This window comes from Cyprinus carpio, chromosome A10 (assembly GCF_018340385.1).
Source record: "Cyprinus carpio isolate SPL01 chromosome A10, ASM1834038v1, whole genome shotgun sequence".
NCBI lineage: Eukaryota > Metazoa > Chordata > Actinopteri > Cypriniformes > Cyprinidae > Cyprinus > Cyprinus carpio.
The window spans coordinates 4,775,666-4,802,978 of NC_056581.1; the positions used below are offsets into that span (position 1 = coordinate 4,775,666).

Genomic DNA, 27,313 nt, shown 5'->3' on the forward strand with positions numbered 1-27,313 from the left:
TTAGGATTTCTTCCCATTAGCTTGCCAAAGTAATTCTTTGTGTTTACAGAGATTCAAAACAAATGTCAGCTTTGATTTTAGGGTTGCATACTGTTGCACAAGCACACGTCTAACATGCAGTGGAAGTTAAACAGAACTTGTTTTGCCCACATTGATTCCTTGTTGGAAACTATCTTTCTACTCGGGTCACTCTATCAAACCTTTAAATAAGTAATGATTTGACAACAAGACCTGTAAGGTGATAGCGTGATGATTAATATTTTAAGCATAATTTAGATTTCTCAGAGGCTCAGCAGAGTGCCGGCTAAATGAACTTCAGTCGGTTGCTGTAAAAGGAAGTCTCTACATTGTTGGGAATGTGGAGCGGTTGCCTGTGGGGGCTTTGACGCATCAAGCCAAAATTGTTAAAATATTTTTGGTGCATTTCCTCAGGCATGAGATAACATGAAAAACGAGCCACTTTGTAAACAGGAAGAATAAACTACAAATACACCCATATCAACATGAAAACCCTGTAGACACAAATCAGAGTGTAGTGAAGCCAACATCACTGTGTGTTCGTGAGATCATCATGTGAGGATCAGCTGAGTCACATGTGCGGTACGAGTTCAGCAGGCAGCATATTTTAAACCTCTCTCACATACAATGAGTTTGAACAGGTTTTTCCTTTTTCAAAGCTTTATCTTCAAGCACGAATGCAAGCTGAATGGGCAAGGCTCCTTCGCCCCATGCTCCAATTCTTCCTGATCGCCGCCTCCATCTATACAGGACTGTCCCGTGTCTCAGACTATAAACACCACTGGAGTGATGTACTCACAGGACTAATACAAGGAGCCATCGTGGCTTTACTAGTGGTGAGTTATGCATTCAAAAGCACACAGATCATGTATGCTTGCAGAAAGTCAGAAGAAAAGGAATTTCACCCAAAAAGAAGTCATTTACATCTCATTACTTCCTGTTCATTCCAAACCCATATGACTGTCTGATGTTCATGGAATAATAGAATCAGTATGATTTTAACTATATAGTGTTCATCAGGATTACCTTTAGAACTAAAATTTAAAAAAAAAAATTTAAGTGCATAGGTTTTTAGTTAATGCATCATTTCCTATTTTCTTTAAGATTAACTTGAAGTACTAAAATTGAAATAAAAATAAGAACTTTATCTATAGACATTTTTTTTAAACAAAAACCACAATTATATAATTTTAATGTTTTTAATGTTTAATGTTAGTCAAACTAATAGTATATCAAATGATACTAAACGAACACTGCTAAATATATAGCAAATAGCAAATTTTGTTTTTATTTTTAAGAATTCCATTAATTTTTTATTTCAGTTTTAATTTGTTTTTAATTTTTTAGCTTTATTATTTACATTTAAAAAAAAATGTTTAATAGTTTTAGCTAACAGCACTCAATAGAATTGTGAACAGAATATTTTAAATTGAAAAAGCATTGTCAGTCTGAAATTCTTCAGCTAAACTAACATTTCATTAACACCCAAAACAACATCAAAATCTTTTAAAAATCTGTCACATTTCTGGATTTTTCCCCTCCCATCAGCCCCAGCCCCTTTTAATGCACATTTGTTTATGTTCCACATGAGAAATAAGTAGGGGTTTGAGTGACTTATATTTTCTACTGTACAGTATAAGCACTGAAGTAAGTTGCTAAATATGAAAAACACTGACATTTCAGGCCGGCCCCTGTGACTATAAACTTCCAATATATTACTTCCTCTCACACAATACAGGTTTTCTGTGTGTCGGGTTTCTTCAAAAAGAAAGTTGAACCACAGAGAGATGCAGAGATCCCACACACCACCTTTCAAGAGACACCCACGAATGGAAATCATTATGGAAACCCAAACTGAACTGTCATGAGCCTCTGTGGATGGAAGGGGTTTCAGCGTGCACCCACTACGAGGGCAGACCACTACGGTGGGAACCTGTGAATGTAACCTTGCTTTCTATGTTCTCCAGACTCTCTATGGATGCAGTCCCACGTGCCTTGGCTGGACTGCCTCTGCTGCTACCACAGCTTCCTCTGTATCTCCAAAAACTAATATAAGTGTACCTCTATTAAGCCACAAAAGAAAAACTTTTTTTATCTGTATAAAAAAAAAAAATCGCTATACAGACTGTTTTAAAAAAAACATTTTTTTGTAATTAAAATTGTTAAAACTATGTGCAAAATGTTGCGCTTTTATGATGGAAACCAAAACCCATTATGCTCGTTGACAAACAAATAAAAATAATGTTTCATTTAAATTCTGTCCTTCAGTGTTTTGATGCAAAATGGAAAAAATAGCAAACAAATATATAAACCTCTGGATTCACAGGTAAAGACTGGCAGCAAACACGATATCCCTCTTAATCTTCGTTATACCTGTAAATAACAAGAAAATGTGTTTGAGTAATAAAACAAAACCCTGTCAACCTCAAAGCTGTGTTTCAAAATCTAGTGTGCTGCCTATCCATGTAGATCCATGTATTTGTTAGCTAATCTAATACTGTGTAATTAGCTTAGCAACATGCTAAAGAGTCTCCCATGTGCTTCACGTGTGGAAATGCTGATGCTTCTAGATTCACAAGCTTTGTTTTATGCATTGTTTCATTACAAAAAGTGTCAGCTGTCAAGTCGTAATGTAACAAGTGTACGATGGAATGAGACAAACGTTAACTCTATGGTTTTCCCCCTGTGTGGTAATTATGAGCAATTTAGTTGAAACGCACATTTCGAAACTAGTTACTTGAATAACACCGCATCTGATTTAAGGGAACAGACATTTGAACGGAACTATAGCGCCCCCTTGAGTACGGAGGTCTGTAATAACAACATTAATGGAAAACACAATCATTCAGACCACATACTACTTTCTGGCCTTAGAAGGCAGCTCGCTGGGTTTTAAATGGGGATAAAACAAATCAACTGTTGTACTGTAATTTAAATCACGAGTCAAAATACAGAACTGCAAAAATACGACTGAGATATTAAGATACTGGGACACTGGATTATGGATTTGTTTGTTATCTTACATCTCACATCCACAGCTTCTCAGAATGTTTACCAGTCAAGTGCTCAACGCTTCCCACAATAAAAACTCTTTGCACGTGGCTCTCTTCAGCTGAATGAGTCACACCACGAGTCTAGAGCATGTCCTACCCGTGGCAAACTTGTTCTCCAGCTCTGTGTTTCCAATGGCCTTGGCTGCCTGGCACATCTGCCTCAAGAGCTCCTCCAATCTACGCATGCAGCGGATAATACTGCCTGAGAAAGAGAGAGAGAGTTAGTCGTCCTCGCACTTACTGCATACCAACCACATAAGGTCATTTTCAGTGCTTGTAACCCTTAGTTTCAATGTCCAGTTGTATTAGTGATGTTTATGAAACTTTTCTTGGCACATGTGGTTTTGCTGGCATGATGATCTAAGATCGTCACGGAGACCGATTCAGTTTTAGGTGAAAGAGAATAGGGGAACTTCTCCCTTTTTCATAACATCTCTCCCTCACTGCAATTTATCACTGTTTGCTAATGCACATGAACGCAGCCAAAATCTCACTCAGGAGCCGGAGCACGGACAGATGGGGGATTTTCTTGACAAGACATGAGATCTGCGTTACAAAAACACACGTCATGCTGCGGACAAGGCCAAATCTCAGAGCAGAGGCTTCTGGGAGAAGATGTGCTGAAAATACATTTCAAATCCTTTTATTTCACAACAGGCCCCATGCTGCACTTGTGAAGTCAGTTCCTAATAGTTTCACAAACTAACTACATTTGGTCAGTTCTGGGAAACAGGAATTATATGAAAATAGTCATTTTTATAGTAGAATTAAATAGAAGCCAGTGTCGGGATTTAGGGCTGGGCGATACGGGGAAAAAACCATCAATCAACCATCTATCATGTAAGCAAGTGCATTAAATGTAATGTATTGCCCCTCCTCAATCAGAGGAGCCATAACATGAACTAAACAACCACTATTAGATTGCAGATTCAAAATCTTTAAAGTGTAAGATAAATCTGATACATCAATTTGCAGCGTGATATGATATTTATTGCGAGAGAACTAGTACCTTCAAACACGTCTGTCATTTAGCATATCTGAGAAAATGAGGAGCCGTTGGCCCAGGTGTAGACCACATCCATCAGGTGCGGGCGGAACTGGTTCAGGTAAGTGTCCTCATCCACGTCCAGCTTGGCCTCCGCAGACACCTTAGCAATACGCTTGGCACATTCCTACAACCACAGCAGAGCGCGAGTCATTCGTGACGATACGGGATCAGTTAAGACACGATTCTAGATGCTTTGAGAGCTGACATTTCTCAGACAACATCACTTCAGAAGACTTATGGGGAGCAAGATAAAGAAAAGGGCACCTTGGACATTCTGTAAAATATCTTCTTTTGTGCTTTACAGGCTCAAAAATATGTATTAAAAAAAAAAAAAAAAAAAATTGTGAGCAGACTATTTCTTCTTAGTTTTATGCTTTAGTAGTGGTTTGTTCTAACTGTGAACAGTTTACCATCACGGCACCTGAAGCTGTGAAATGAGGCCATCAAACTGACCTACATGTGCCCACACACAAACACTTCACACAGAGCTAAAACACAGTCAAACTGTTCCAAACCGCGTCTTTGGAGGATCAGACTGACCTATCCGCTTAACACAAGAATGGAAACAGAGGCGGGAGTTGAAGTGTTATTTGGTAAATAGTGCATGTAATAGTGAGCCTGTAATCTGAAGAATTTCAAGGTGGCTGAGTGAGTCTTCCCTCCCGAACATTGTACCTGCATCTGTCGCAGCGGTCCGGCCAGCTGCTCCGTCAGTTTGGGCATCTCGTTAGCCTGTGGATGGAGAGAAGCTGATAAAACAACACACAACTGAACACCTTGCACTTTCACTTTCTAAACCATGCGTAAAGGGAATAAATTCTGCCAGGCTTCGTGGAAGAGGCTTTAAAGTCAGCATGGATGACGTCAAATAACTGTTAAAAATGTGGTCTGACTTCTCAACAAAAGTGCAACCAGTATTTTCTGGTAATGATGCACAATTATTGACATTGTTGGCAACCATAAACAGATAAAACTCTGCATCATGTGACAAAAATGTACTTTTGTTATTAATGCATTAATGACAAATAAAAGTCATGTAAAAAAATTTCCTGTGAATGCTTTTGTAAGTTTTTTTTTTTTTTTCAGCATGTTTCTGTATGATGGTTGTACCATGTGAGGCAAAAAGTTATTAAAAAATTAATAAGCAGTAAAGCATTTGTTGTAATATTATTTTGTCATAATTAAGAGGATTATGCCAAACTATAGTTTTCTTTTCAAGAATTCCATCCTTTTTTAAATGATTATGATTTCAGGACACTTGTAGTAGATTTCTGACAGTGCAAAAAAAATAAAAATAATAATAATAATAATAATTTGGAAATAAAAGGGGTGTATTTTCATTTTATGAACTGAATTTTTAATGTATTTAATTAACAGACCTGGACCAAAAAAAAAAAAAAAACACTTTCAAAACCTTTACCATCACACAGTATTTACAATCATATTACTCCAGCCCTGAACACTAACTAAAGATGACTCACTAGTTCAATCATTATCATATCTATATTTTTACATGCAAAATCTCTAATAGTTTGAAAACTGCATTATCCAAACCACATGACTCTTTTAACATCCATATTTTAATGATTTTGGATTATGAAAGTGTCTGTTTTTAATCTATACGGGGGTTCATGGCCCGAGGCGACACTCTTTCACCCAGTTTCACGGCTCTAAACTGACAGTTGACTAAAGAGAAGAAACAGCTGAACTATGACAAACACAATCCATGCACAACACAAACAGCATGACACAGATGGCACAACGGGGTCAGACATAACACTGGGTCAACAAATGGTCTGTTTCTACAGAATATGGCCACTAAGGTGAAGTATATAACGCCTGTGCCAACAAAAAGTGTGAGTAAAATGCCATTAGTCATATAAACAGATAGTCTCACCCAAACACACCATTTGGCAATATGACTAAAAATTTTATCAATTTTTTTCCATATCATATAAATATTTATTACTATATTAATTTTCCATTAATGGGGAAAGAAATGCATTCTACATGTTTGTTAAAGCTTAAAAAAAATTAATGAACAACTTGTTTGTTCACGATTAAACTCGTGTTTAATCGTACCTAATAATAATTTAGGGCCCCTATGAAATCAAGTTTATTTTTTCCTGTATTATGTTTTCCATTTAGTTTTTTCTGGATTGTGTGTTTTATGATTTAATACCAATTAATCATCTAAAACTGTGTCTAATGACATGAATTCATCAACCTTCTCAAAGGAAAACAATATAATTAAACAATTATTTACAGCTAATTGTTTGCATTTTGTCCGTCTAAATATATAAACTAATATAAACTGAAACATATTATAAAATGGATGTATAGATTTAAACTCAAAATATTTTTTATCATATTTTTATTTTTTATTTATTTTGTTATTATTATCATTTGAGAGGTACATTTATTATAATAGTAATATATATGTCATAATTTCTTCAAGTTAAATCGAACTTTAATTTTGGTGGTTTGTCATTAAGATCTTTGAGTTTGATTGTATATTTTTTGGTAGTTTTTCCTCAAATTGTGAAGTGACTCTGTATGTAAATGACCTCTTCTGATTGGCTAAACTAATTTCTCAAAAGCATTCAGATATTTTTACACCACAGCATTGTTTAACTTTTGATTCTGACTCCGTATGAAATTGGAAAGCGTCTAAATTAATGAAACTTTTCTTACAAAATGGCTTTCAATATTTATAGTATCAAATGTATGGCATATTACTGATATTCATTTTTGCTGACTAATTTGCATGTACGATTGAATGAGCATGGCACATGCGTCACAAGTCTCAAATAGAAGCTGGGCCTTTGAATAACCTCATTCCCTGCATTCATGACCATTTCAAGCCAAACACAACAGGTTATTTCGGCCCATAACTGTCATAAGCCATAGACATTCCTCTTATATTACATCCCAACCACATTTCAGCAAGTGCATGACGACATTTTGGCCTTACGTTTTCCTGGAAGACAAAGCAGCTGAGAAGCGCGGTGGCCTGCTCCGCCGTCAGGTCGTTGAACAGCCCGTTAAACACCATCTCTGTCAGCAGCAGCTCATCTGCACTGTGAACACACAACAACACCACATGGTTTAGAAACGAGCCCGAGTGTTGAAAATAAGAGCTGTTTGAGAGTAAGATTTTGTTTTCTTTGTTTTTAATCAGGGATTCCCATTTTTTCATGAACAGCAGATTCAAGGACTTTTTAAAGCAGCATTTATTTTATATCAAGCACCTATCAAATTCACACCCCAGCATATGAAAGACCTCTTACATTACTTAACACTTCACTTACACTTAACATGTACATGAAACATTTCAGAGTAATGAGGTTTTGAATGTGTAGGTTTCATAAGTTTAGACCATGTTGAGCAGTCACGTTTAAAGGAATTTTGAATTTCTCATATATTGATAAAAATATAAATTCTTGCATCAAACTGGTTTTTGCTGTAAGATGATATTTGACTCCTTAAAGTGATTTACAGGGAATTTTGATTTTACCTTTGTAATGGAGTTTTTCTAACTTTATTAAAAGTGCCATCTTTTGTCAAATTCAAAAAATTATATTTATAAGCTTATTTATAATTATATTTATAAATTTCTAATTAAAACAACAGAATAAAAACAAGTGGAATAAGTTACCAATCAAATGAAACCAGTATTAAAAAAAATTATTTGTACTACAGAAGTGGCACAGAAGAAAATAACACAAAAGTGGACTGTCGGTGTATTTTCATGAGTGCAGTTAAATTCATAACTTCATGCTGAGTTAAATGTTTTAAATCTAAAATTTTGAATATAGAAATATTAAATGATTAAATAACAGATTTTTTTTTTACTATTCTAACCATAGTTTATTAGTTACTTTATTATTAGTGTAAAAATGGTATTTTTACAACTGTGGTTATACAAATGTAATCAATAAGCCAAAAAAAAAAAAAAAAAAACATGGTTAATTTTTTGTTTTGTTGGAGTAATTTTGTTTGTGTTGTGAGTATTTGCAGCACGTGTGCTGTCAAAATGATGATGTTTTCTTAATTTGTGTTTTGTGAAGTTGCAGCGCGTTGAGCTCACCTTAAAAAACACATTGTAAGTATGTTAGAAACCTTAGACGTTCCCTTCAGTGCAAACACAAATATGCTGATTGGGTCATTTGCACTGGTGCTTACTGCTCCTAAATATTTTTTCATAGTCACACGCAGTAGTGTTCAGTCGCAAATGCACTGCTTCTCCATAGGTTCATGCAGGGCTGCGCATCAGCTCACATGCTAAGATTTTTTCTCACGCTACCCCATCTCCACTCCAATCATTACAGCGGTTTCGTTTCTTCTTTGACAGCGCATATAGGAAAAATTTTGAAATAGCACCATCCTACTAAACAAAATTTATTTCAAATTAATTTCAAGCACTTTCAAGGACTTATATTTCTTTTCAAGTGCTTTCCAGGCCTTGAATCCATGTGTCTGATATTCAAGTACTTTCAAGTGTTTCAAGAAGCGTGGGAACCCTGTTTAATGCATGTCTGTTACCTAGAATTCTTCAGAACAAGGACAAGAGTCATGAACACAAAATAGAAGTGAACGACCTTCGTGCTTATTTTTGGTATTTTTTGGTAACCGACCTGCTGATCTCACAGGCCACACGGCCTTTCATCTCGATGACATCAGAGGAAGTGGCGAATCCCAGGCGCCGTAGCACACGCTTCCTGCACTTCAGCTCATCCATCTGCAGCACGGTGCGTGCTTTCTTTAGCTCGTGCTTCGCCGCTTTAATGTCACCTGCAATCTGAATCACACAAGCACACTGACTGTGAGAAAAGACACACTTCCTGTTTTAAATGTCGCACACACATGTGTACACACTTTAGGGTCTCAACATACAAACCACATGTAAAAATGCACTTGAAAGTGTTTTCATAATCATATTTAAATAGTTTGTGTGTAACGCATCAATAAACTTGATGAAGGCATCACATAGAAAACATGCCTTAAGCGTAATGTATTAACACACTGAATTTAGTCACAACACCATACAAAACCAGTGTATGCAGAGCGCGACCATCTGTCTAAAGTGCACAAAACATGGCAAAAATTAGTCTAATTTAGGAATAACTTAGCCAAGTCATGTGACTTTGTTCAATGTATTTCTTGGGACTGCAGAACACTGTTTTTACTCAAGATCATTCATTATCCTTAATGAATTTTAATGAAAAACAAATTAATTTAGAATAGATCACGTGAAATTACTACTCTTTCTTTAAATGAAAAAAAAACTTAACTGGTCTTATTGTATAACAGCTCTGGCAATTTCATTTGGATGTTTATGGAGATGATAATGACAAACAGGAAGTGGGTATCCATTTCGAAAACACTCAAAACATTTGTCATTAGTATTTAGTGGTGTTATTTTAGTATTATTTATATAAAATTCTAGTATTTAATACTTTAATGTTTATTTTTAGATTTTCAGTTTTCATTCAATCCTTTTCAATAAATGTTTTCATTAATTTCAATAATTTATGTGCTTGTCATTTTCATTAGTTTGTCTTAAAAAAAATCACTTTAGCTTTTATTTCAGTTTTAGTAATTTTATTATTTCAACTTAAGCTTAAAAATGAAATTTTCATCCTATATTTTTTTAACTTCAGCTTTAAATTAAATCAAAGTAAATTCAAATTAAATAAATAATGGTTTTAGTAAACAATAACACTGAAAATGCCACTCACACACTTGATTGCAGCATTACGTACTACTCAAAAGTTATAAATGCTGTATTAAATCAGTCTCCAAAACCACTTAATCCCATTACCATTGGTGTGCTATATTTTTTCATTCCTTTAACTACTAGAGTAACGACAATCGCATTATTCAGAATGACACCACTGACCTGTAATGATAGAGAGGATTACATAGCTCATTGTCTGAGTGGCTCTAATGCCATTATCCACTTTAAGGCTTATCTGAGATCTTTCTAAAGTGATTCAGACACAGACTGAAAACAGGACACTGAGAAGAGCTGAATTGTTTTCGTGCAAAAAAGGCAAGAATCTCTCACTCCTCCAGAAACCACATCCAACGATCAACAATACATACTTCAGCATTAAATAATCATGCTGTATTGTACATTACTAAAGCTAATGTGTGGTCTAAATGGCATGACCTACATTCATGCAAACGAGGGCATGAGCTCAATGAACACAAACCAGAAACTATTTTCATATCCTGCAAAAGACTCAAATGCATTCAAATCAAAAGCATTTCGTTTTACAATAGACGACAAATATTAGGCTATATTTTAAATGATTTAATTACATTCTAAAAATTCAGTACATAATCCCAGCATAAAATATTTTGGTAACAATTTAGAGTAAGGTCTCATTTGTTAACATTTGTTAATGTATTAAGTAACATGAACTAATAATGAGCAATACATTTGTTACAGTATTTATTAATCTTTGTTAATGTTAATGAAAATACAGTTATTCATTGTTTGTTCATGTTAGTTCACAGTACAATATCTAATCTTAATACAACTTTTGATTTTAATAATGTAGTAGTAAATGTTGAAATTAACATTAACTAAGATCATTAAATGCTGTAGAAGTATTGTTCATGTTAACTAATACAGCTAACTACTGTTAACTAATGAACCTTATTTGTAAAGTGTTACCAATATTTTAAATAAAGCAAATTATTAAGGATAATTTAAGGAATAAACTGAATTGTTGCTAATAAAGACACATTTAGAGACCATACTGACATAGTGTTCCACTCTTAGTATAAACAGCAATTTAGAATAGATCAAGTACTTTATAATTAATTTTACAGGGAAAAAAATTAAAATAAAATATATATTAGGCATGTAACAATGCATATATGTGGGGGTAGGAGTTTATATGAATGTATCTCTATGTTTATATGTATACAGTGGTTGCCTCTAACTGAATGGAATGAGCACAAAGCCTTAGTTTGTGTTTATGAAGAGGTTTATTTTTATGTGTTATTTATTTGATTTGGGGTTTGTTTTAAAATTTCATATTTCAGTTTCACAAAGAAACGTTCAGCATGTTGTCCAAGCAATAATAAAGGGACATCTTTTATGAAAAAAAAAAAAGCATGTGGGACAGAGGTTGCATAAGAACATTTATTCAGCAACCACAATCGCAAACAACATAATCAAGATGTTTAGACTTATTACAGTTTGTCACGGAGAAGGTTTGATGGCAGATTTACACGAAAGGCAGGTCATGTGAAGGAACACAGACTGACAGTAATACACATTCAAGCAGAAGATCACTAAACTTAGATGTTTGTTGATGTCTTCTGATCATCAGCGCTAGCAGGAAGGTTGTGAAGACAGATGTTGGGGAGGTGATCACATTTTTAATTGACTTATGTAATTATAAAAACATAACTTGTGACATTTTTTTTTTTAAATAAGTAGTATGAATAGTATATCATTACAAATCTACCATTGTGTGTGTGTGTGCTGACCTGTATGGATTTGAGCATGCTCTGCCGGTTTTCATACGGCCGCAGGTCTTTGGGGATGTAGAGGCGCACAGAGCTAATGGAGGTGATGAGATGAAGAATCACAGGAACAACCTGAAAGACAAACAAACAGTTCTGATTGGACAAACCTCCTTTGGCTGCCTCTGCATGAAGGACTTATATGACCAAAACCACAGCGAGAAGTTGAAGGGTCGATCTAAACACATTTAGCAGGACCGGCATCGACATAAAGCAGAGTTTACAAGCCCACAGAGATGAGGAAGAAAAACAAGTCATCCAGCCTCAAACCTCTGGAGCTCCAGCTAAATCGCTTAACGTTTGAGGAAAGGAACAAGGACAAAAACACTGCAATCACAGTTGTAACAAGGTGCTTTGTGACACAGACAAATTTCTCTAGTAGATCATGCTGTAAAAATGCAATAAGAACCATAATTTTGAGCTCCGGCCAACTGACATCTGTTCAAAAAAAAAAAAAAAACAAGCTGGTGGAGGAAGTCCCCATATTCCACAAATCAGGGTCAGTCTGCTGAATTTGAATTAAACTAAGACTGTCAACATGATTACAGGCCTCCCAAAAAATTAATATTCCCTGGTAGCCCTTCAGGAAGGCATTCTTAAGATTTTGGTAGACCAAAATTAATTTAACCACCAGAATAAAATATTAAAAAAAAAAAAACCTTTATCTAAGATTATTATCTAAACATTATCTAAGAACACTTTACTTCCACACCACAGCAAACACTAGTAGCATACAGGGATGTAACGATTCATTCAACTCATAATGTGATATGATTCATGACACTGATTTCACTATATAATTTTCTCACAAATGTTTTTTTTCAACAAAATGAGATTTAAGAAAAATTATAAATGGAAAGGTGTACTTTTATTATTTCAGACAAAATGCCACATAATTCTATGTGAAATTGAAATGTATACTAATAAAACTAACTTGAAATTTTAACCCTTTAACTGTCACCCCCCATTTTTAAAAGTGCACTATCCAAACTTAAATTGTTGTAATTTATGAACCCTTTGGAATATAGACCTAAGGTTGGTCTCTTTTTAAAGAAGAAAATTTTGGCAAAAGTGGAATTTTTTCAAAAAAATTTAAGTATCAAAAAGTTATAGAAGTTTAAATGTACTGTTATTATATTTTATTTATTATAAATATTTTACATAAGTTTTACTCTAAAACTGGTATAGAATTAAAGCCTTGTGTCTAAATAAGTTATGTTCCAAATTTGAAGTTGATATGAAAAAAATTGAGGTTCCTGTGAGATTTTATTTAGGGGCGTCATACCACAAACAGCCACTGGGAGCCATCAAAACTCCTTTGAATTTTGTTTAATGAATTTAGGAAATGAGCGCCAAGCGTCCCACAGGTGGGACGGTGAAATAAATAATACAAATAAAAGAAATCTCTTCATAAAAACAAAGGCTATGCCTGTGCTCTTTCCATTTAAAATCATAGGCAACCACTGCATTTTAATTACAATCCAAACAAAGATGCTGAATACATGTCATTTCGATAGTAATTAGATCATAAAATTGCGAAGTGGAGGGTAAGTAAATAATGACAGAATTTTCATTCTGGAAGTGAACTACTCATTTAACAAAAAAATAAATAATAATATATTTTAAATGAAGCTGAAATAAAGTAATATTAGGTGAAAAACTTACATTTGAAATGTTACCTAGGCAATCAAGTGAAAATTAGAAGCACATGACATGTACATCTCATAACATTACAAAAACTGAAATAAAAATAAGGCTATATAGAAAAAACAATCACATAAGCACAAAACACAATTAATTACAAAAAAGTTTCATGGCCATTAGATTTTCTTAACATCAGCGGTATGTGTGGCACAAAGTTAATAGTGGACGTCATTAAAACACAAATTAAACTGCCTACATATATATGTGTGTGTGTGTGTGTGTGTGTGTGTTCAGATGGCATGTTTTATATCTCTGGTCTCTGATCTGTCTACTTTGGTGGTTTCCTGTACATGAGTTAAGCTATGTTTCTACATAAAATCTAAGCTGGAGTGGCGTTTCAGGGTCATGTTTGCTATCAAGTTCCCAGTGTCACTCTCTCACCTGCATCTCGCCCTTTTCTCCTGGGCCTGGCGGTTTGGCTGCCTCCGTGGCCGCGTTCTTCACACTGTCTTTGCTGCAGTGAAGCAGAACCTCCACCACAAACAATGGGTCAGCATCACCACCTGCAGCCTACAACAACACAGACATTACACAGTTTTTCTCCACCAAACACTCTATCTATGATGTTTATAAAGAAAGTATTTCAGGGTTTTTTGTTTTGTTTAGTTTTTTTGCTGCTAGCCATTTAAGAAACAAGCGTTGATGTATTTATATGTCATCATGACTGATGTCAGAAAGCTGCAGGAGAAGGCATTTTTGCAGCTTAGTTTCAGAAAACTTTTTTTTTTCTCACTTGGCAATCAGGAGTTCTCAAAGTCACAATGTTTATATAGGAACATCTATCTCATAAGATCAAGTCAAATCTGATTCCTCATGATTTATGACCTCTTGTATTAGAGTTGGGGAGTATGAGCATACGGCAATACCTTGACATTTGTCTTCTTGTGGAAACTGACGACTATACCCCAACCAAAATCCAGATCTTCTTTTTTCACCTGGATATGAAAAACCCAGCATTTTCAGCGTCTCAACAAATCAACAAATGCAAGTCTGTGACCGCTACAATTTGTTTGAACTGGATGAAACATTAACTGTATTTGCGTGTACAGCGAGAGCCGTTGGACTTTTACCATGACCAGTCTGCCCGGCTGCAGGAAGGGCAGGCAATATCTAGGTTTGTGAATAAACTCCTCGATTTCTTTGCTTAGTTTGGCAAGCTGTTGACGGATCTTGTAGTAGGTCACCATGCTCTCTTCGTTAGGGATTCGTATTGCATTATACTCCTCCTCCAGCTTTTTCATCTCTGTGGGAATCACAAAAAACAGTAATGAAGAAAGGAGTTCTATTTTAACTATGAGAAACATTCCTTTAAATCATAATAGTTCTTACTCTCCACAACACCAGGCACAGCTCTATAGTGCTGGAACTGGTAGAAGGATTTCTCCAGCATGTACTCGGGGTTGATCTCCTCCACACGCAGTAGATTGAGCACCATGTTGTAGGTCAGGTGGAACGCACTGTTCAGAGGATCCGCCGAACCCTACAAGAATAAAAGATGCTACTGAATAAATCATGAATATGACATGAATCCAACACAATCCACTGACACCCATGAAAACAGAGAAGGCACTACTGGGGTGCCAGTCTATTCATTTTAATGCCACTGCTTTCCTAGTATACTCCTGGAAGCTTTACAGCAGAACTATGATGAAATGCAATTCGAATTCAGTCAGGAAGCATTGAGCAATACTTCAGTGGACCGCAAACAGAGATGGGATGTGGCAATGCAAGCTTCAGAGGGGGGATCGGGAGTCCGCAGGGATGAATCTTGGCAGGCCGGAGTGTGAGACCAACAGCGCTTATGGACTTCAAGTTAAAGAGTGTATTAATGACAGCCCCTTACAGAGAGTGCCAAGGCTTAGAGGGGGATAAGGGAGTTTTAGGATCAGAGAGTTTTTGCGTAAGTGTGTTGGCCGTCACCTGAACAAAACGTCTGGAGGAATGCTTTACTCATGCAGCTCACCCACAATTTAAATCAATCAGTGTGATACCTTTAGTAACTGTTTGCCCACCGCAGGGCTCATCTTCTCATCCACCATGAATATGACTATTCCCCTCTCGTCCATTCCTCTTCTGCCAGCACGTCCTGACATCTGGATATACTCTCCAGAGGTGATCTAATGTGGAGGGTTGGAAAAAAAATCACTTTACTGTAGTGTTAGGAAAAAAATAAAGAAAGAAAAACTGTTTGTACTTTTAATAGAATGTAAAAAAAAAAAAAAAACGCAAAAACATGTTAATTAGTTAAACATTTTTTTTTTTTTTTAACAGTATAGTATGCATAATTTTACAGTAAACACTATTTTTGAACATTATCTACAAAAATCTATTAAATTATACTGAACAAGGCAATATATGCAGTTAACAGTAAGATTGAGTTATTTACAGTAAACCAACAGTAAAAGAACAAACCCAAGTGTGGCGCATCACATTTATTAGATTTTATTTAAATATTGTTTCTTATTTTTGTTATCGGTTATTCCTGGCTTGTTCCATTTTATGTTTAATGTTTATAGAAATCTTGTAGTTAATGAAATATATGGTTATGAAACTCTAAAATTACCAGGGATGAGTATTAAAAAAAAAAAAAATGTCATGTCATGTCATGCATTTCAAGTCACTCTCCCTACATTTAAAAAAAAATGTTTTTAAAAGATGTCTCCTGACTGCAATTAGATCAAAAATACATTAAAAGGGTATTAGTGAAGTATAATTACATGTTTTCCAGTTTTCAGTGTCACACGATCCTCCAGAAATCATTCTAATATGCTGATTTGCTGCTCAATTATTATACAGGGTTTCCCACACATTGATTTATTTGTGGCGGGCCGCCACAATATCAAAACTGACCGCCACAAATAGATTTTCCAAAAGGCTTTGACTTCATTGAATAAACATGAGCACTGCACGTTTCAAAATCAAAAACCAATGCGGGTGTTTTTATATCACTGTATTTCAGAAGGAAACCGACTGTATTTAGAAAAATTTCGATTTCATTTTCATTTCATTTCATAAGGCAGCGTTTGTGAGCTCAGCGCTGCTTTGCAGCCGTCACCGGAGAATCCTGTATCTCTCCCGCTCTTAAAGCGCCTCCTGCTGGCAGAAAATTAATTTGCATATATATGTATATATGGGGGCGGGGGAGTGCCGCCACAAATAGAGTGTAACGCTGTGGGAAACACTGTATCATTGTTGAAAACAGTTGTGCTGCTTAATATTTTTATGGAAACTGTGATACCCTTTTGCTGACTCATGAATATAAAGTTCAAAAGAAAAGCATATTTGAACTATAATTTTTTTGCAACAAGCATTTACTGTCATTTCTGATCAATTTAATACATCCTTTCTGGAAAAAAAAAGTTTTTTTTTGTTTTTTTTTTTTTAATCTTACCGAGCCTAAACTTTTAAACATCATGTATAATTCATCTTCTATGTTTCTCTGTATTGATTTTCATGTTTTCCATTGATCAGGACGTTGGCCGCTCTGTTGACATGCATGATGGTGGTAAAATCACCACAAGATGTGGTTGTTAATAGATTTTGCTCTGGGGAAACATCTGCAGTTGCCCAAACGATAAGGTTTCCATCTGAAAGTTTCTTACTGGTATGGCTCTGATAAATCACAGTCTGGAACCAGCCTCAAACAATGTACATTATCAGCACATTCGTTTCGCAAACATTGTTTTTGCCTGATAACCCCTCCTAACGTCCCGCCACTATTTTACAGCAACCCGCCGCTGACCCCAAATCAGTTTTATCTGCTATTAACTGCTAAACGTCCCAGAGAGGGGTTCAGTGCCTGCGAACAGTTAACCAAAACCTCGAGTGTTCGTTTTCTGGCAGACTCATGCATACCAGATGTTTCTTACAAAATGTTTTAGATGGCAGCTTCCATCGCTCACTCGCTCTCTGCCGAAGTATAAAAGCCAAGGGCCTCTTTTATTCACAACAGCTTGAGTCATTGCCTCACACTCACGCAATACGTGGCAGCTTGGACAGCACTGTTGCTCGACCCCGTGTCCTCTCTATGCAACGATGGACGAAGAGGCAAGGACATGCATTTGGAAATTTGATTAGTGATTACTGTGAGAAGCAGGACAGAGGATAACATTTGAGATTTACCCAGCGGAAGTCTTTGCCGTCAAATTTGCGTGCACTGGTGAAGAGTACGGTTCTCGCAGGCATGTTGATTCCCATGGCAAACGTTTCTGTAGCAAACAAGGCCTAAAGAACGACAGAGAGACAGATGTTGAAAATGTTGAAGATGATGAAAACTTTGGCAAAGATACCAGTGAGGTGTCTTAAAGATGCAGTTCACCCAAAAACCAAAACGTTTTTATAATAACTTATATGACTTTTTCTTCCATGAATCACAAAACAACTTTTTTGAAGAATCACCTGGATGCTCTTAGGTGGCCAGTATAACCTAAATCTTTTACCACAGCAAATGATTATAATGCAAACTCAACCATAATGTATTTAAATACACATATCTGAAGCCAAGCGATCAATTTGTGTGGGGAACACAAATATTCACTGTATTGAATAAATTTGATGTCAATGATGTCTGGACAAAAAATATGCAAACCCCTAATCAAATAACATTAAAATGGCATTTTTCATGGAGCTTCTGCAGAGTAAATAATGACTTTATTTTCTTGCTCCTCACACAAAGCTGACATGCGACGCAAGAAGACTTGGAATATAGATCATGAGTTGTATGGACTATATTTATTGGTTTTCAGTGTCTGCTTCATTCCTCATTTACCTTAAATAAATGTAAACAGGAATGAGGGTGAGTGAATCTCACCTTTATCAGCCCCTCAGAGAACAGGATCTCAATGGTCTCTTTCAGGATCGGGAGGAGGCCGCCATGATGAATTCCAATTCCTCTCTTCAGCAACGGCAGAACATGCTCCACCTGTTGAGAAACAATCCCAATTAATCACACACGGCTTCAGGACTCTTCCAGGTCATGCTGTGTCACGTTATCACTGCGTTTAATCACAGCTCAGTCAGATAAGCATAGTGTAGCTAATCAAGACCTGCTTGAAGCCCTATTAACACCAAGACCTGAATTTTTCAAGGCATGAACAAAAAGTACAACGTAGTACCCAGGAATGGGTCACCTAAAAATGACAACTCAGAAGCATAAGGAGCCCAGAATAAGCTTGCAAAATATATAATTGAGAACAAACAGACAGAGGTCAAGTTGAAGGATGGTCTGTTCCTCATAAAGGCAGCATTAACACAAATGGCATATTTGAACTAACAGCAGCAGGATTTCTGATGGAGGATCGGTTTATCTTCACACTGACAGAGCAGCGTCCATGAAGACCATCTGACCTGAGATCAGCTCCTCTACTACATGAGTACGAGCCAAATACTGCTCTCCTGCAATGTGAGAATGGATGGCAGCATTGTTGAGATGTAGAAGTGGAGGAAATATGGAGTAGGAGTAACAGGACTCGAAGAGAGAGTGGAAAGTTTTACAAGCCTCTTTAAACCATTTTGGGATTTGTTGGTGAAAACACCCAGTCACCTCAAACAAGTTTAACACTTTCTGCCTGACTTTACTGTGGTTTGTGCGGCAGACCTTCAATTACCAAAGCAACAGCTTACATGTGAGAAACAATTTAGGGTATTCAACTAGATGAAAATAGATTTATAAGCAATTTTATGTTTGGTGTAATTTACTACCATTTCATTTAAAAATGTCACCCAAAAATTTCAATTCTTATTAATATATCTGGCTTGTTAAAATACATCCCACTGGACAATGACTTGCATTCCACAGTGTCCCTGTGCTGCTGTTAAAAGACGTAAAACTTTTTCATAGTTCATTTTTCTTTTAAAGGAAAGCATGGGCTGTTGAAGTTAGCTTGTTTTAAAAACATTTATGGAATGACTATAAATTAATATTTTATATAAAAAATTACTTAATGTTAATTTGAGCAATCCACAACCAACTTTTGTTGAAATACTCACCATGCAATGATATTCAGGGAACCAAGTAAAGTTATCAGCTTATGTTGGTAACTTAAATAAATTAGGTAATTTATATTAACATAGACAAAGACACTTAATACAACATTGTACAGAACAGAAGTCTATGCCAAGAATTACCTGAGGCAGCTTTTTGTCTTCGTCAGACAGGCAGTCTGTGGCGTTGTTGAACACTTCTTCCACCAGTTTCTTCTCGTCATCTGGAGTTAGATAGAGAAGTTAGAAATCAAACATCAGATTCACACTGAAGTACTTCAGACTAAATATAAAGCAGCAGTTCTCAACTGGCTTTGCTTTAGGACATCAAATGGTGATCCAACACAATGCCAAAATTGTCAACAATGGAAAAAAAGGCTTTAAAATAAATTGAAGTTTAATAAAACCATGGCAATAACAGCTGACAAATTTTATGCAATTAAATAAATGTATTTAACTTTTTTAACAATATTAATGCATATATTCCAAGGTTATTAGACTTGTTATTTTGTTATTTAAAATAAAATTAAACATAAAACTTTTATTTATTTTATAAAGCAACATTTCTCATTTTAATTCAGTTTAAATTGATTTACTAATTTAAAACAGAATATTTAATAAAAAAGTGGCATATAAAAAAAATTTACAAAACAAAAAATGAATTATTCAAAATATTAATAAAGATATAGTATCTGAATGACACCAAACACTGATATGTTCATTTTCACAATATAATAATTGCATTCGGTCCAGTGTGACATTACTTAAAAATTGATCATTAATAAATCAAACACTGCCAGACGTTTAACACAAGTTGACTTGCATTCTAGGCAGTGAAATTAACCATAAAAGTCTTAAGATGTTATGTTTTATATACAACAAATATTTTTTAGCAAAATTCATGAATTAACATATGTATTAAATATTAACTGACAAATAATACATTTTTGCGAAGTCATACCAAATGACATTTTTTAAACCTGACTTAGCCTTTCCAAGTCACAAAGTAACGAAGTCAAACTGTCTGATATTTTAAGAGACTGAATAAGCTCATGAGGGTCTGCAGGGCTCCTGTTTTTTCCTTTTGTTTCTGCATATTGGTTGCACCACATGACACACTGACATTTCTTTACTTCATTCTCCATCCAAGTTTATTTAACTATCTTATACATGACCATGGTGCTTTTTTATTTGCATTTAGCATTGTTCCATCAACAAAATAGCAGACCAACCAGTTGAGATCCTACATATAGACCAATACAAGAGTCTGAATATCCCAACATGGCCACAACATTACTTCAGACCACAATATCTCTGCATAAGCAACTCCTCAAAAGATTAGAAAACCATCTCCACTTGTGCATGCTGGAAATGATGAAAATGTTCTGGAAACCCTCTATAAAATCACACTTGAGCTGGAACGCACTTATGATGACATGTGCTCCGATAGAGCCAATGAAAACACTCTCCCCACCTCAAGAAAGACTCGCAAAACAGTAACAGCTGTGCGGATGACTGCTAGTGCGGTCCGAAGTGCTCACCCATACACCATCAAAGGCCAAAGACTTCAGGTCTTAAGTGCACGCTATTTCAAAACATGCTTAAAAATCCAAAATAATGCAACACTTCTGTGTGCACCAAATCAGTCACTTTAAAAACAAAATCTAATTAGGCCTTGCAAATCGAAGCAGTATGGGAAGTGGTGACCCTTTTGAAGATCGTTAAAGGTTGTGCATGCTGTCCGTTTCCCACAAGAGAGAACAGAAGACTTGACACGTCAATAGGGCCACGTTCATGCGTTTGGCTCTGTAACAAATTCTGTTTCAAACAAACGAATACTTGATGAACTCCCGGTAACCGTTTCAGAAATGAAAAATTCTCCAAAAGCAGCCCAAAGCTGAGCTCATTTCTTTTACGGACGTTTTTTGGCCATGATTTGCATTCTCTCTTTGTAATTAATATGAGAGATAAATCATCATTGCGTCCATATTTGAGCAATAAGAGTGAGATAACCTATTCTAAAATGAAAAACAAGCAAATATTTCTACAAAGAAGAAAAATGACATTGCTCCTCTTTTCAAGGATTAGTTTAAGCTAAGAATCAGTACTTGCAAGTGTGACTCAAAGATAAAAAGATAGCCATTTAGAACCTTAACTCAAGTAAGAACAACAGTAATAGTCTAAGCAAGAAGCATTATTAATTATTATAACATTAATACCTGTGTTGAAATCCAGTTTGGCCACCTGCAGTGCGTAAGCCTCACATTCTTTCTTACTGAAGCTAAAGATGATCACCGGCTGGAAGTTCCTTTCCATGATCATCTTCACAATCTTAAAGACATTGGATGGACCTAAGAGAAAAAACAAACAAACAATTATTAAATACATCAGCCTGCATGTTCCCAACACTTAATATTAATATCCATCATGCAAGTGGACAGTGCCAAAAATAAAAAGCATAAATGTGTGCCACTGAACACTAATAGTTTATTAACAGTTAAATGTAATCTCAAAAGGAATGTGCCTTTTAAATACTGCACATAAATTCATGTTGCATTTAAAATAACTTTCATTTAAAATGCTTTTATGTGTTTTTTTTTTTACATCCACTGTGAATCCCCAACTGTTGATATGCCTGACCGCAAAATCCAGAAGAGGAAGTTCATTTAAATCAAGCTGAACTTCAGTTTCAGCATAACCTCAAATTGCAGTGATAGGAAGTTCATTTAATTTTAATCAAGATGAACTTCAGCTTGATTGAAATAATGAGAGTTATGCTCAGAACATCATATTTGTGGTGAGTTAAGATGAAGTTTGGGAGTAATTGCTTCAGACTGTTTTGTGCGGTTTATTTTAGCACAAGCGGTCAACAACAATCTGTCTCAGCTGACTATTTGTGACCAGCTCACACAAAACGGATGTTAATATTTGGTGTAAACCGTGCCATATTGATGATGCGGATCAGTCAATATGCAAGATTCACAGCAAATCAATGGAAGTCCATTTGAGGTTAACCGTTTATCTGAACTAGTGACCGAATTGTGGGTTTGGGGGCAGTCACTGCACAATATTACACAATATAACCTTAAAATGAACAAGAATAATATCAGATTACTTACATAACATGATTTCATTTCCATGTAAAACAGGATATTAAACAAATTAAAAGAACAAAATGTTGGATCAAATTTACTTTTAATCCTCAGAAATGGATTGGATCTTGAAAGTGGGTGTCAGATGCTGGACTTTTTTCCTTGGAAATCACTGTTATTTTTGATTTATTTTGATTTCATGTTGACTGTTGAATACTAACCTTTGGTTCCACCCTTTCTGCCTTTGGGGTCCCATTTGCCCCCAGCATTGCCTCCCGTGTCCCCCGCGTCCCTCAGGACCTGCATTGCCGTGTTAAAATTGTCTTCTCTGAACTCTCCCTGACAAGAAAAAACAAAAAAATTATTACATAACTGCAATGATAATGGGAATATTTTCTTAAACTTGATCAGCTTGTTGCGTGTTTGTGGCTTGGAAGTTATGCAACACACACACAGATAGTCCAACTTTCATTATCAGTGTTGAATTACATCTAGATGTGCCACTCTTGAAATGACAGCTCCAACACCACACCCATGACAGATAATAGAACACAAATTCCATTCAGTAGCACAGAGGAGGGCACACACCCGAAATCATTCAAGTGTGCATAACTTTCATCTCTGATGACGCAATAAAGGTGTTAATGCAGCTACACAAAGCATTCAGCTACTTACGTTCTCATCCACAACAAGGTGGAGTCCATCGCCCCCTGCTGGAAAGATGTAGTGCTGCAGTGGAGTGGGGCGGTAGTCTGTGTACACCACGTGGCAGGGCTGCAAGTAAACACAAGCAACTCACAATCATCCTGCAGGAATTATGGATGCATTATAGCAGTGACATTAGATCTACCTTTAAACCGAGCATTTAAACTGAGCATTTGCTAAGGCATTCTAGGCTGTTGTTAGGTGGTCACTAAAGTGTTCTGAGTGGTTGCTAAGGTGATGATCCACCTGTTTGTGGAGGTGACAAATCCACTCAGCGAACTGTCGAGCGTTGGGAATGGTGGCAGACAGGAAGACATGATGCACGTTGTCTGGCAGTAAGATGATGGTTTCCTCCCAGACCACTCCACGCTCTGTGGGTCATGTGACCAGAAAGACACAAAGTCAATGACAGCTGAATGAAATCGCAACATTTTTCCATCTTCAGTGTTTGGTACCTGCTATTATTAACCAAAGTAATGTTAAAGCAATCAAACAGAGCCATCGTGTTTTGTTTATGTTTGGAAGGCTGCTTGGCAGAGCGTGCTCTTGAAGGGTTGCCATGTCCACCTGTTAGAAGCAACACTTTTTAAGCGTCTTTGGGCTTGTTGTTTAGGCTCATCTCATAAAGCGATCCAATAAAGAAGAAGTATTTCCAAGATAACGTATTTGGATTTAAGTTTATTATGGGTTTGATCTTATTTGCAGATTTTTTTGTAGCAAGATCTGGCAACACCAATGAGTCAAACTGTAACTGATTCACTGTGATTTCTTGCACCGCACATACAGAAGACAGACACATCTGATAAGCATTTAAATACATCATTAACAACTAGTTGGTCCATTCAGTTCTGTACACACTGCGTAGAATTTCTGCAAACGCCTGATTGAAAATAATGAGATCTGATTTTTTCGGGAGTCATTACGGTTATAGAATGCGGTTGCCAATATAACATTAACTACATCCCACCTGAGTCTCTCATGTAATGGATCTCATCAAAGATGACCCATGCCACCTCCCTCATAACCTCTGACCCTCTGTATAGCATGCTCCTCAAAATCTGAAAGAAAAAAAAACCACCCAACAAAACAATAAATGACTAAAGAACCAGTCGTTGGTGTTCCAGCGGATAACAGGCTGCGGTCTCACCTCGGTGGTCATAACCAGGCAGGAAGCCGTGGGGTTAATGGTGACATCACCGGTCATCAGACCCACATCCTGGAACTCTTCGTACATCTCTCTGTACTTCTGATTGCTCAGAGCTTTGATGGGGCTGGTGAAGATCACTCGCTGCTTTTCTCGGAGAGCCAGAGCAATGGCGTACCTGCGTGCAGAAGAAAAAAGTCTCAAATTTCAGCACAAACTCACTTGGATCAAAATAATCGACCATATATATGGTCTTTCCTGCCGATGTGTGGGCCGACACAAGCACAGACTGGTTGTTATCGAGGCACAGGATGGCCTCACGCTGGAAAGAGTCGAGTATGAAGGGGTACTCCTGCAAAGCAAAACCTGTTTAAACGAAGGCAAAGCATCGATGGTGTCTGAGGATGTTCAGTAAGCTTGATCAGATTACCTTAGCTGCCTTTCCAACGCGTGGTTTCAGTGGCGTGTATTCCTCGTCTGCAGGAAGAACCACCTGAGAAAGGAAGATGGGGTCACAACATGGACATTACACAGAGATGTATTTTATCCTCTGTGTGTTTACCTCATGAGTGCAGCCCTCCACCGTCTCCACCTGCTCCGCCTTCACTTTAGGCATGAGCTCTGACAGACTGAAGGACGACGCAGACGCAAATGATATGAATTACTACAGGTCAACCAAGAGTGGACTGTGTCCATAGAGACAACTAAGCATGGAAAACCCAAAACTCGGCTGATAAGTTTAATAAATAAATTGTAAAATATTCCATTCAATCTTTATTACAAAATTAACAACAATAATAATAACAATGATGATGATGATGACCAAAAAAAAAAGTTTTAGTAATTGTTAAATATATTAAAATAAATAAAAATAGCTGTTTCATGAACAACTGACAGATCATTTATTATTTTATAATATTTTTATATTTTATATTTGCTTCTTAAAGTAAAATAATAATAATTTTCAGAAGTAACAATAATGATTATGGAAATGTTTTGTAAATATTAAATAAAATGTATTAAAATAAATAAAAACAGCTTTGCTTGTACTCCTGACAAAGACCTTTTTTAATTATATTTTACAATTGTTATTTTTATTTTCTGAAAAACTGAAACAGGCTGTTCTTGTGGATTGTAAATTCTTCCTGCCAAATGAATATATACACACACATATTTTGTTTAAATAATAATGAAAAATGTACAATAAATACTTATAAATTAATATTTTATGATATTTGTAAATAAAAATGCCTGTCAGTTACTGACAAATTTATTATTTTTATTTTATTACACTTTTATATTTTACCATGCTATTATTTTTCTTTTAGCTTCAAAAAGTTCAGTTAAAAAAAACTATAAAACAGACATAACATATATATATATATATATATATATATATATATATATATATATATATCTTAATATATATATTTTTTTAATTGCCAACTATTGGTGCAAATGAATCTGTAAAACCAATATATCAATCCACCTGTTCAGGCACACTGAGAAGTATTTCAGACATTCATCAGAAGCAGTATGAAGGCAAAAGTAGAGATCTTACTTGATCTCCTCAGCTGACACTGTTTCCAGCTTCTGTCTCTTCCCAAGCAGCAGCTCATCTGGAGCATCACTGTCAGCATCTCTTTTGCGGCCAGCTGCTGAATCAGCCTGCTGTTTCCCTGCTTGATCAGGACTCTTACTGCTACAGGGAAAGACAACACGACTCACTCGCCATCTGGACATTCCCAGAACAACATCAGGTGGTCTCCAGGGCAGTGTTAAGGCTGATTTATACTTCTGCGTCGGACCTACGCCGTAGCCTTTACGCCGTAGGCTATGCGTCAGTTTTAATTTATACTTCTGCGTCGTTGTCCGCGTCGACGTGCAGTACACATGCAAACCGCTAGTCTGCGGTGTCCACGGGCATGTTGCTGGTGTAACCCGCAGTACCATGACAAAAGCCGAAGAAGAAGCGGCTCGGCGGAGAAAGCATTATTATAGCCATGACGGCGACAAATAAATATTAAATCAGTATTTAAAACGACAAAAGGAGACAACAACGGAACAGGAGAAGATGGCATTCTTTCAATCTCCACAAGGACTTGTACCACATCAGATCATTGTTTGTCGCGGACAACTACTGATGTATTATGCTATGTAGTATAATAAATGATAAGACACTTGTTCTTTGCTGTGTTTTATTTTATATAAGAAGGTGCAACAATAAAATATATTAAAGTGCACATTATAAACACACACCAAACTCAAGTACATACGGAGGAAGGGGTTCTAGCAGACCAATCACAGCGCTTGCGGTCCGCGTAGAATTGACGCGCTGTTAGATTTTTTTGGAGAGGTGCACGTCAGGTCACGGCGTTGGCTACGGCGTAGGGTGTGTGTCTATGCGTAGGCTACGGCGTAGGTCCGACGCAGAAGTATAAATCAGCCTTTAGTGTGATCAGACAGACAGAACAACAAAGGCAGTGTGTGTGTGTGTTTTTACACGAGTTTTTTGAACATATATAAGTCTATGGGATCTTAGTGAGGCAAGCTCGTTTATTACATCCTGCACAAAAAAAACCGCAGCATCGGTGCACGTCATGAAGGACTGACGCGGCGTCATCACTGAGTTTCTGTGAGCGCGCATCACGTGTGTTCAGTGCAGCCCTGTTTTTATACAGTCTATGGTGCAGCCAGACAAACACTGCAGTATCTGCAGATCAGTGGTGCGAAACAATCCAATATCCGGTGCGTTTACCCACCCTGCCTGAGCGGCCGACTTTGGAGCAGCTTTTTTGCTAGAACCGGCCTGTTCTTCATCAAACACGCTGAACAAATCGTCTCCAAAGGCGTCCGCCATGACTTCAAACAAACACGGCGGAAATGACGTGCGGCGCCTCAAACGTGTGAAATGAGCGACGGTAAAAGACAGACAAACAAAAGACTTTTCTCTAAAATAATCATAATAATAAAAATAAAAAAATCCATAATTTAAGTAAATTGACGTAGTTTGAGTTAGGTT

The 27,313-nt window shown here is 36.4% G+C and overlaps 2 protein-coding genes across 3 annotated transcripts in view; one reads left to right on the plus strand and one right to left on the minus strand.

Moving 5' to 3' along the window:
- Positions 1-2,273, plus strand: part of LOC109096824 (phospholipid phosphatase 1-like) — a 16,201-nt gene extending 13,928 nt beyond the window's left edge. For both annotated transcript variants that reach the window (XM_042764811.1, XM_042764812.1), the window contains exons 5-6: positions 678-854; positions 1,757-2,273. In XM_042764811.1, the coding sequence (XP_042620745.1) occupies positions 678-854; positions 1,757-1,876 (297 nt within the window). In that variant the 3' untranslated portion in view covers positions 1,877-2,273. The remainder of the gene's footprint in view (positions 1-677; positions 855-1,756) is intronic.
- LOC109096825 (Mtr4 exosome RNA helicase) lies at positions 1,981-27,174 on the minus strand. The gene is given in 26 exon segments (XM_042764813.1): positions 1,981-2,391; positions 3,169-3,273; positions 4,081-4,243; positions 4,795-4,851; positions 7,094-7,199; positions 8,757-8,920; positions 11,629-11,739; positions 13,750-13,878; positions 14,235-14,303; positions 14,439-14,611; positions 14,698-14,848; positions 15,360-15,485; positions 17,491-17,592; positions 18,179-18,289; positions 19,495-19,574; positions 21,570-21,701; positions 22,664-22,781; positions 23,118-23,216; positions 23,394-23,518; positions 24,115-24,205; positions 24,295-24,473; positions 24,538-24,643; positions 24,722-24,784; positions 24,854-24,920; positions 25,853-25,990; positions 27,054-27,174. Coding segments are annotated over 26 exon segments (2,916 nt in total). The 5' UTR covers positions 27,152-27,174; the 3' UTR covers positions 1,981-2,338.
- Positions 27,175-27,313: the final 139 nt, after the last annotated feature.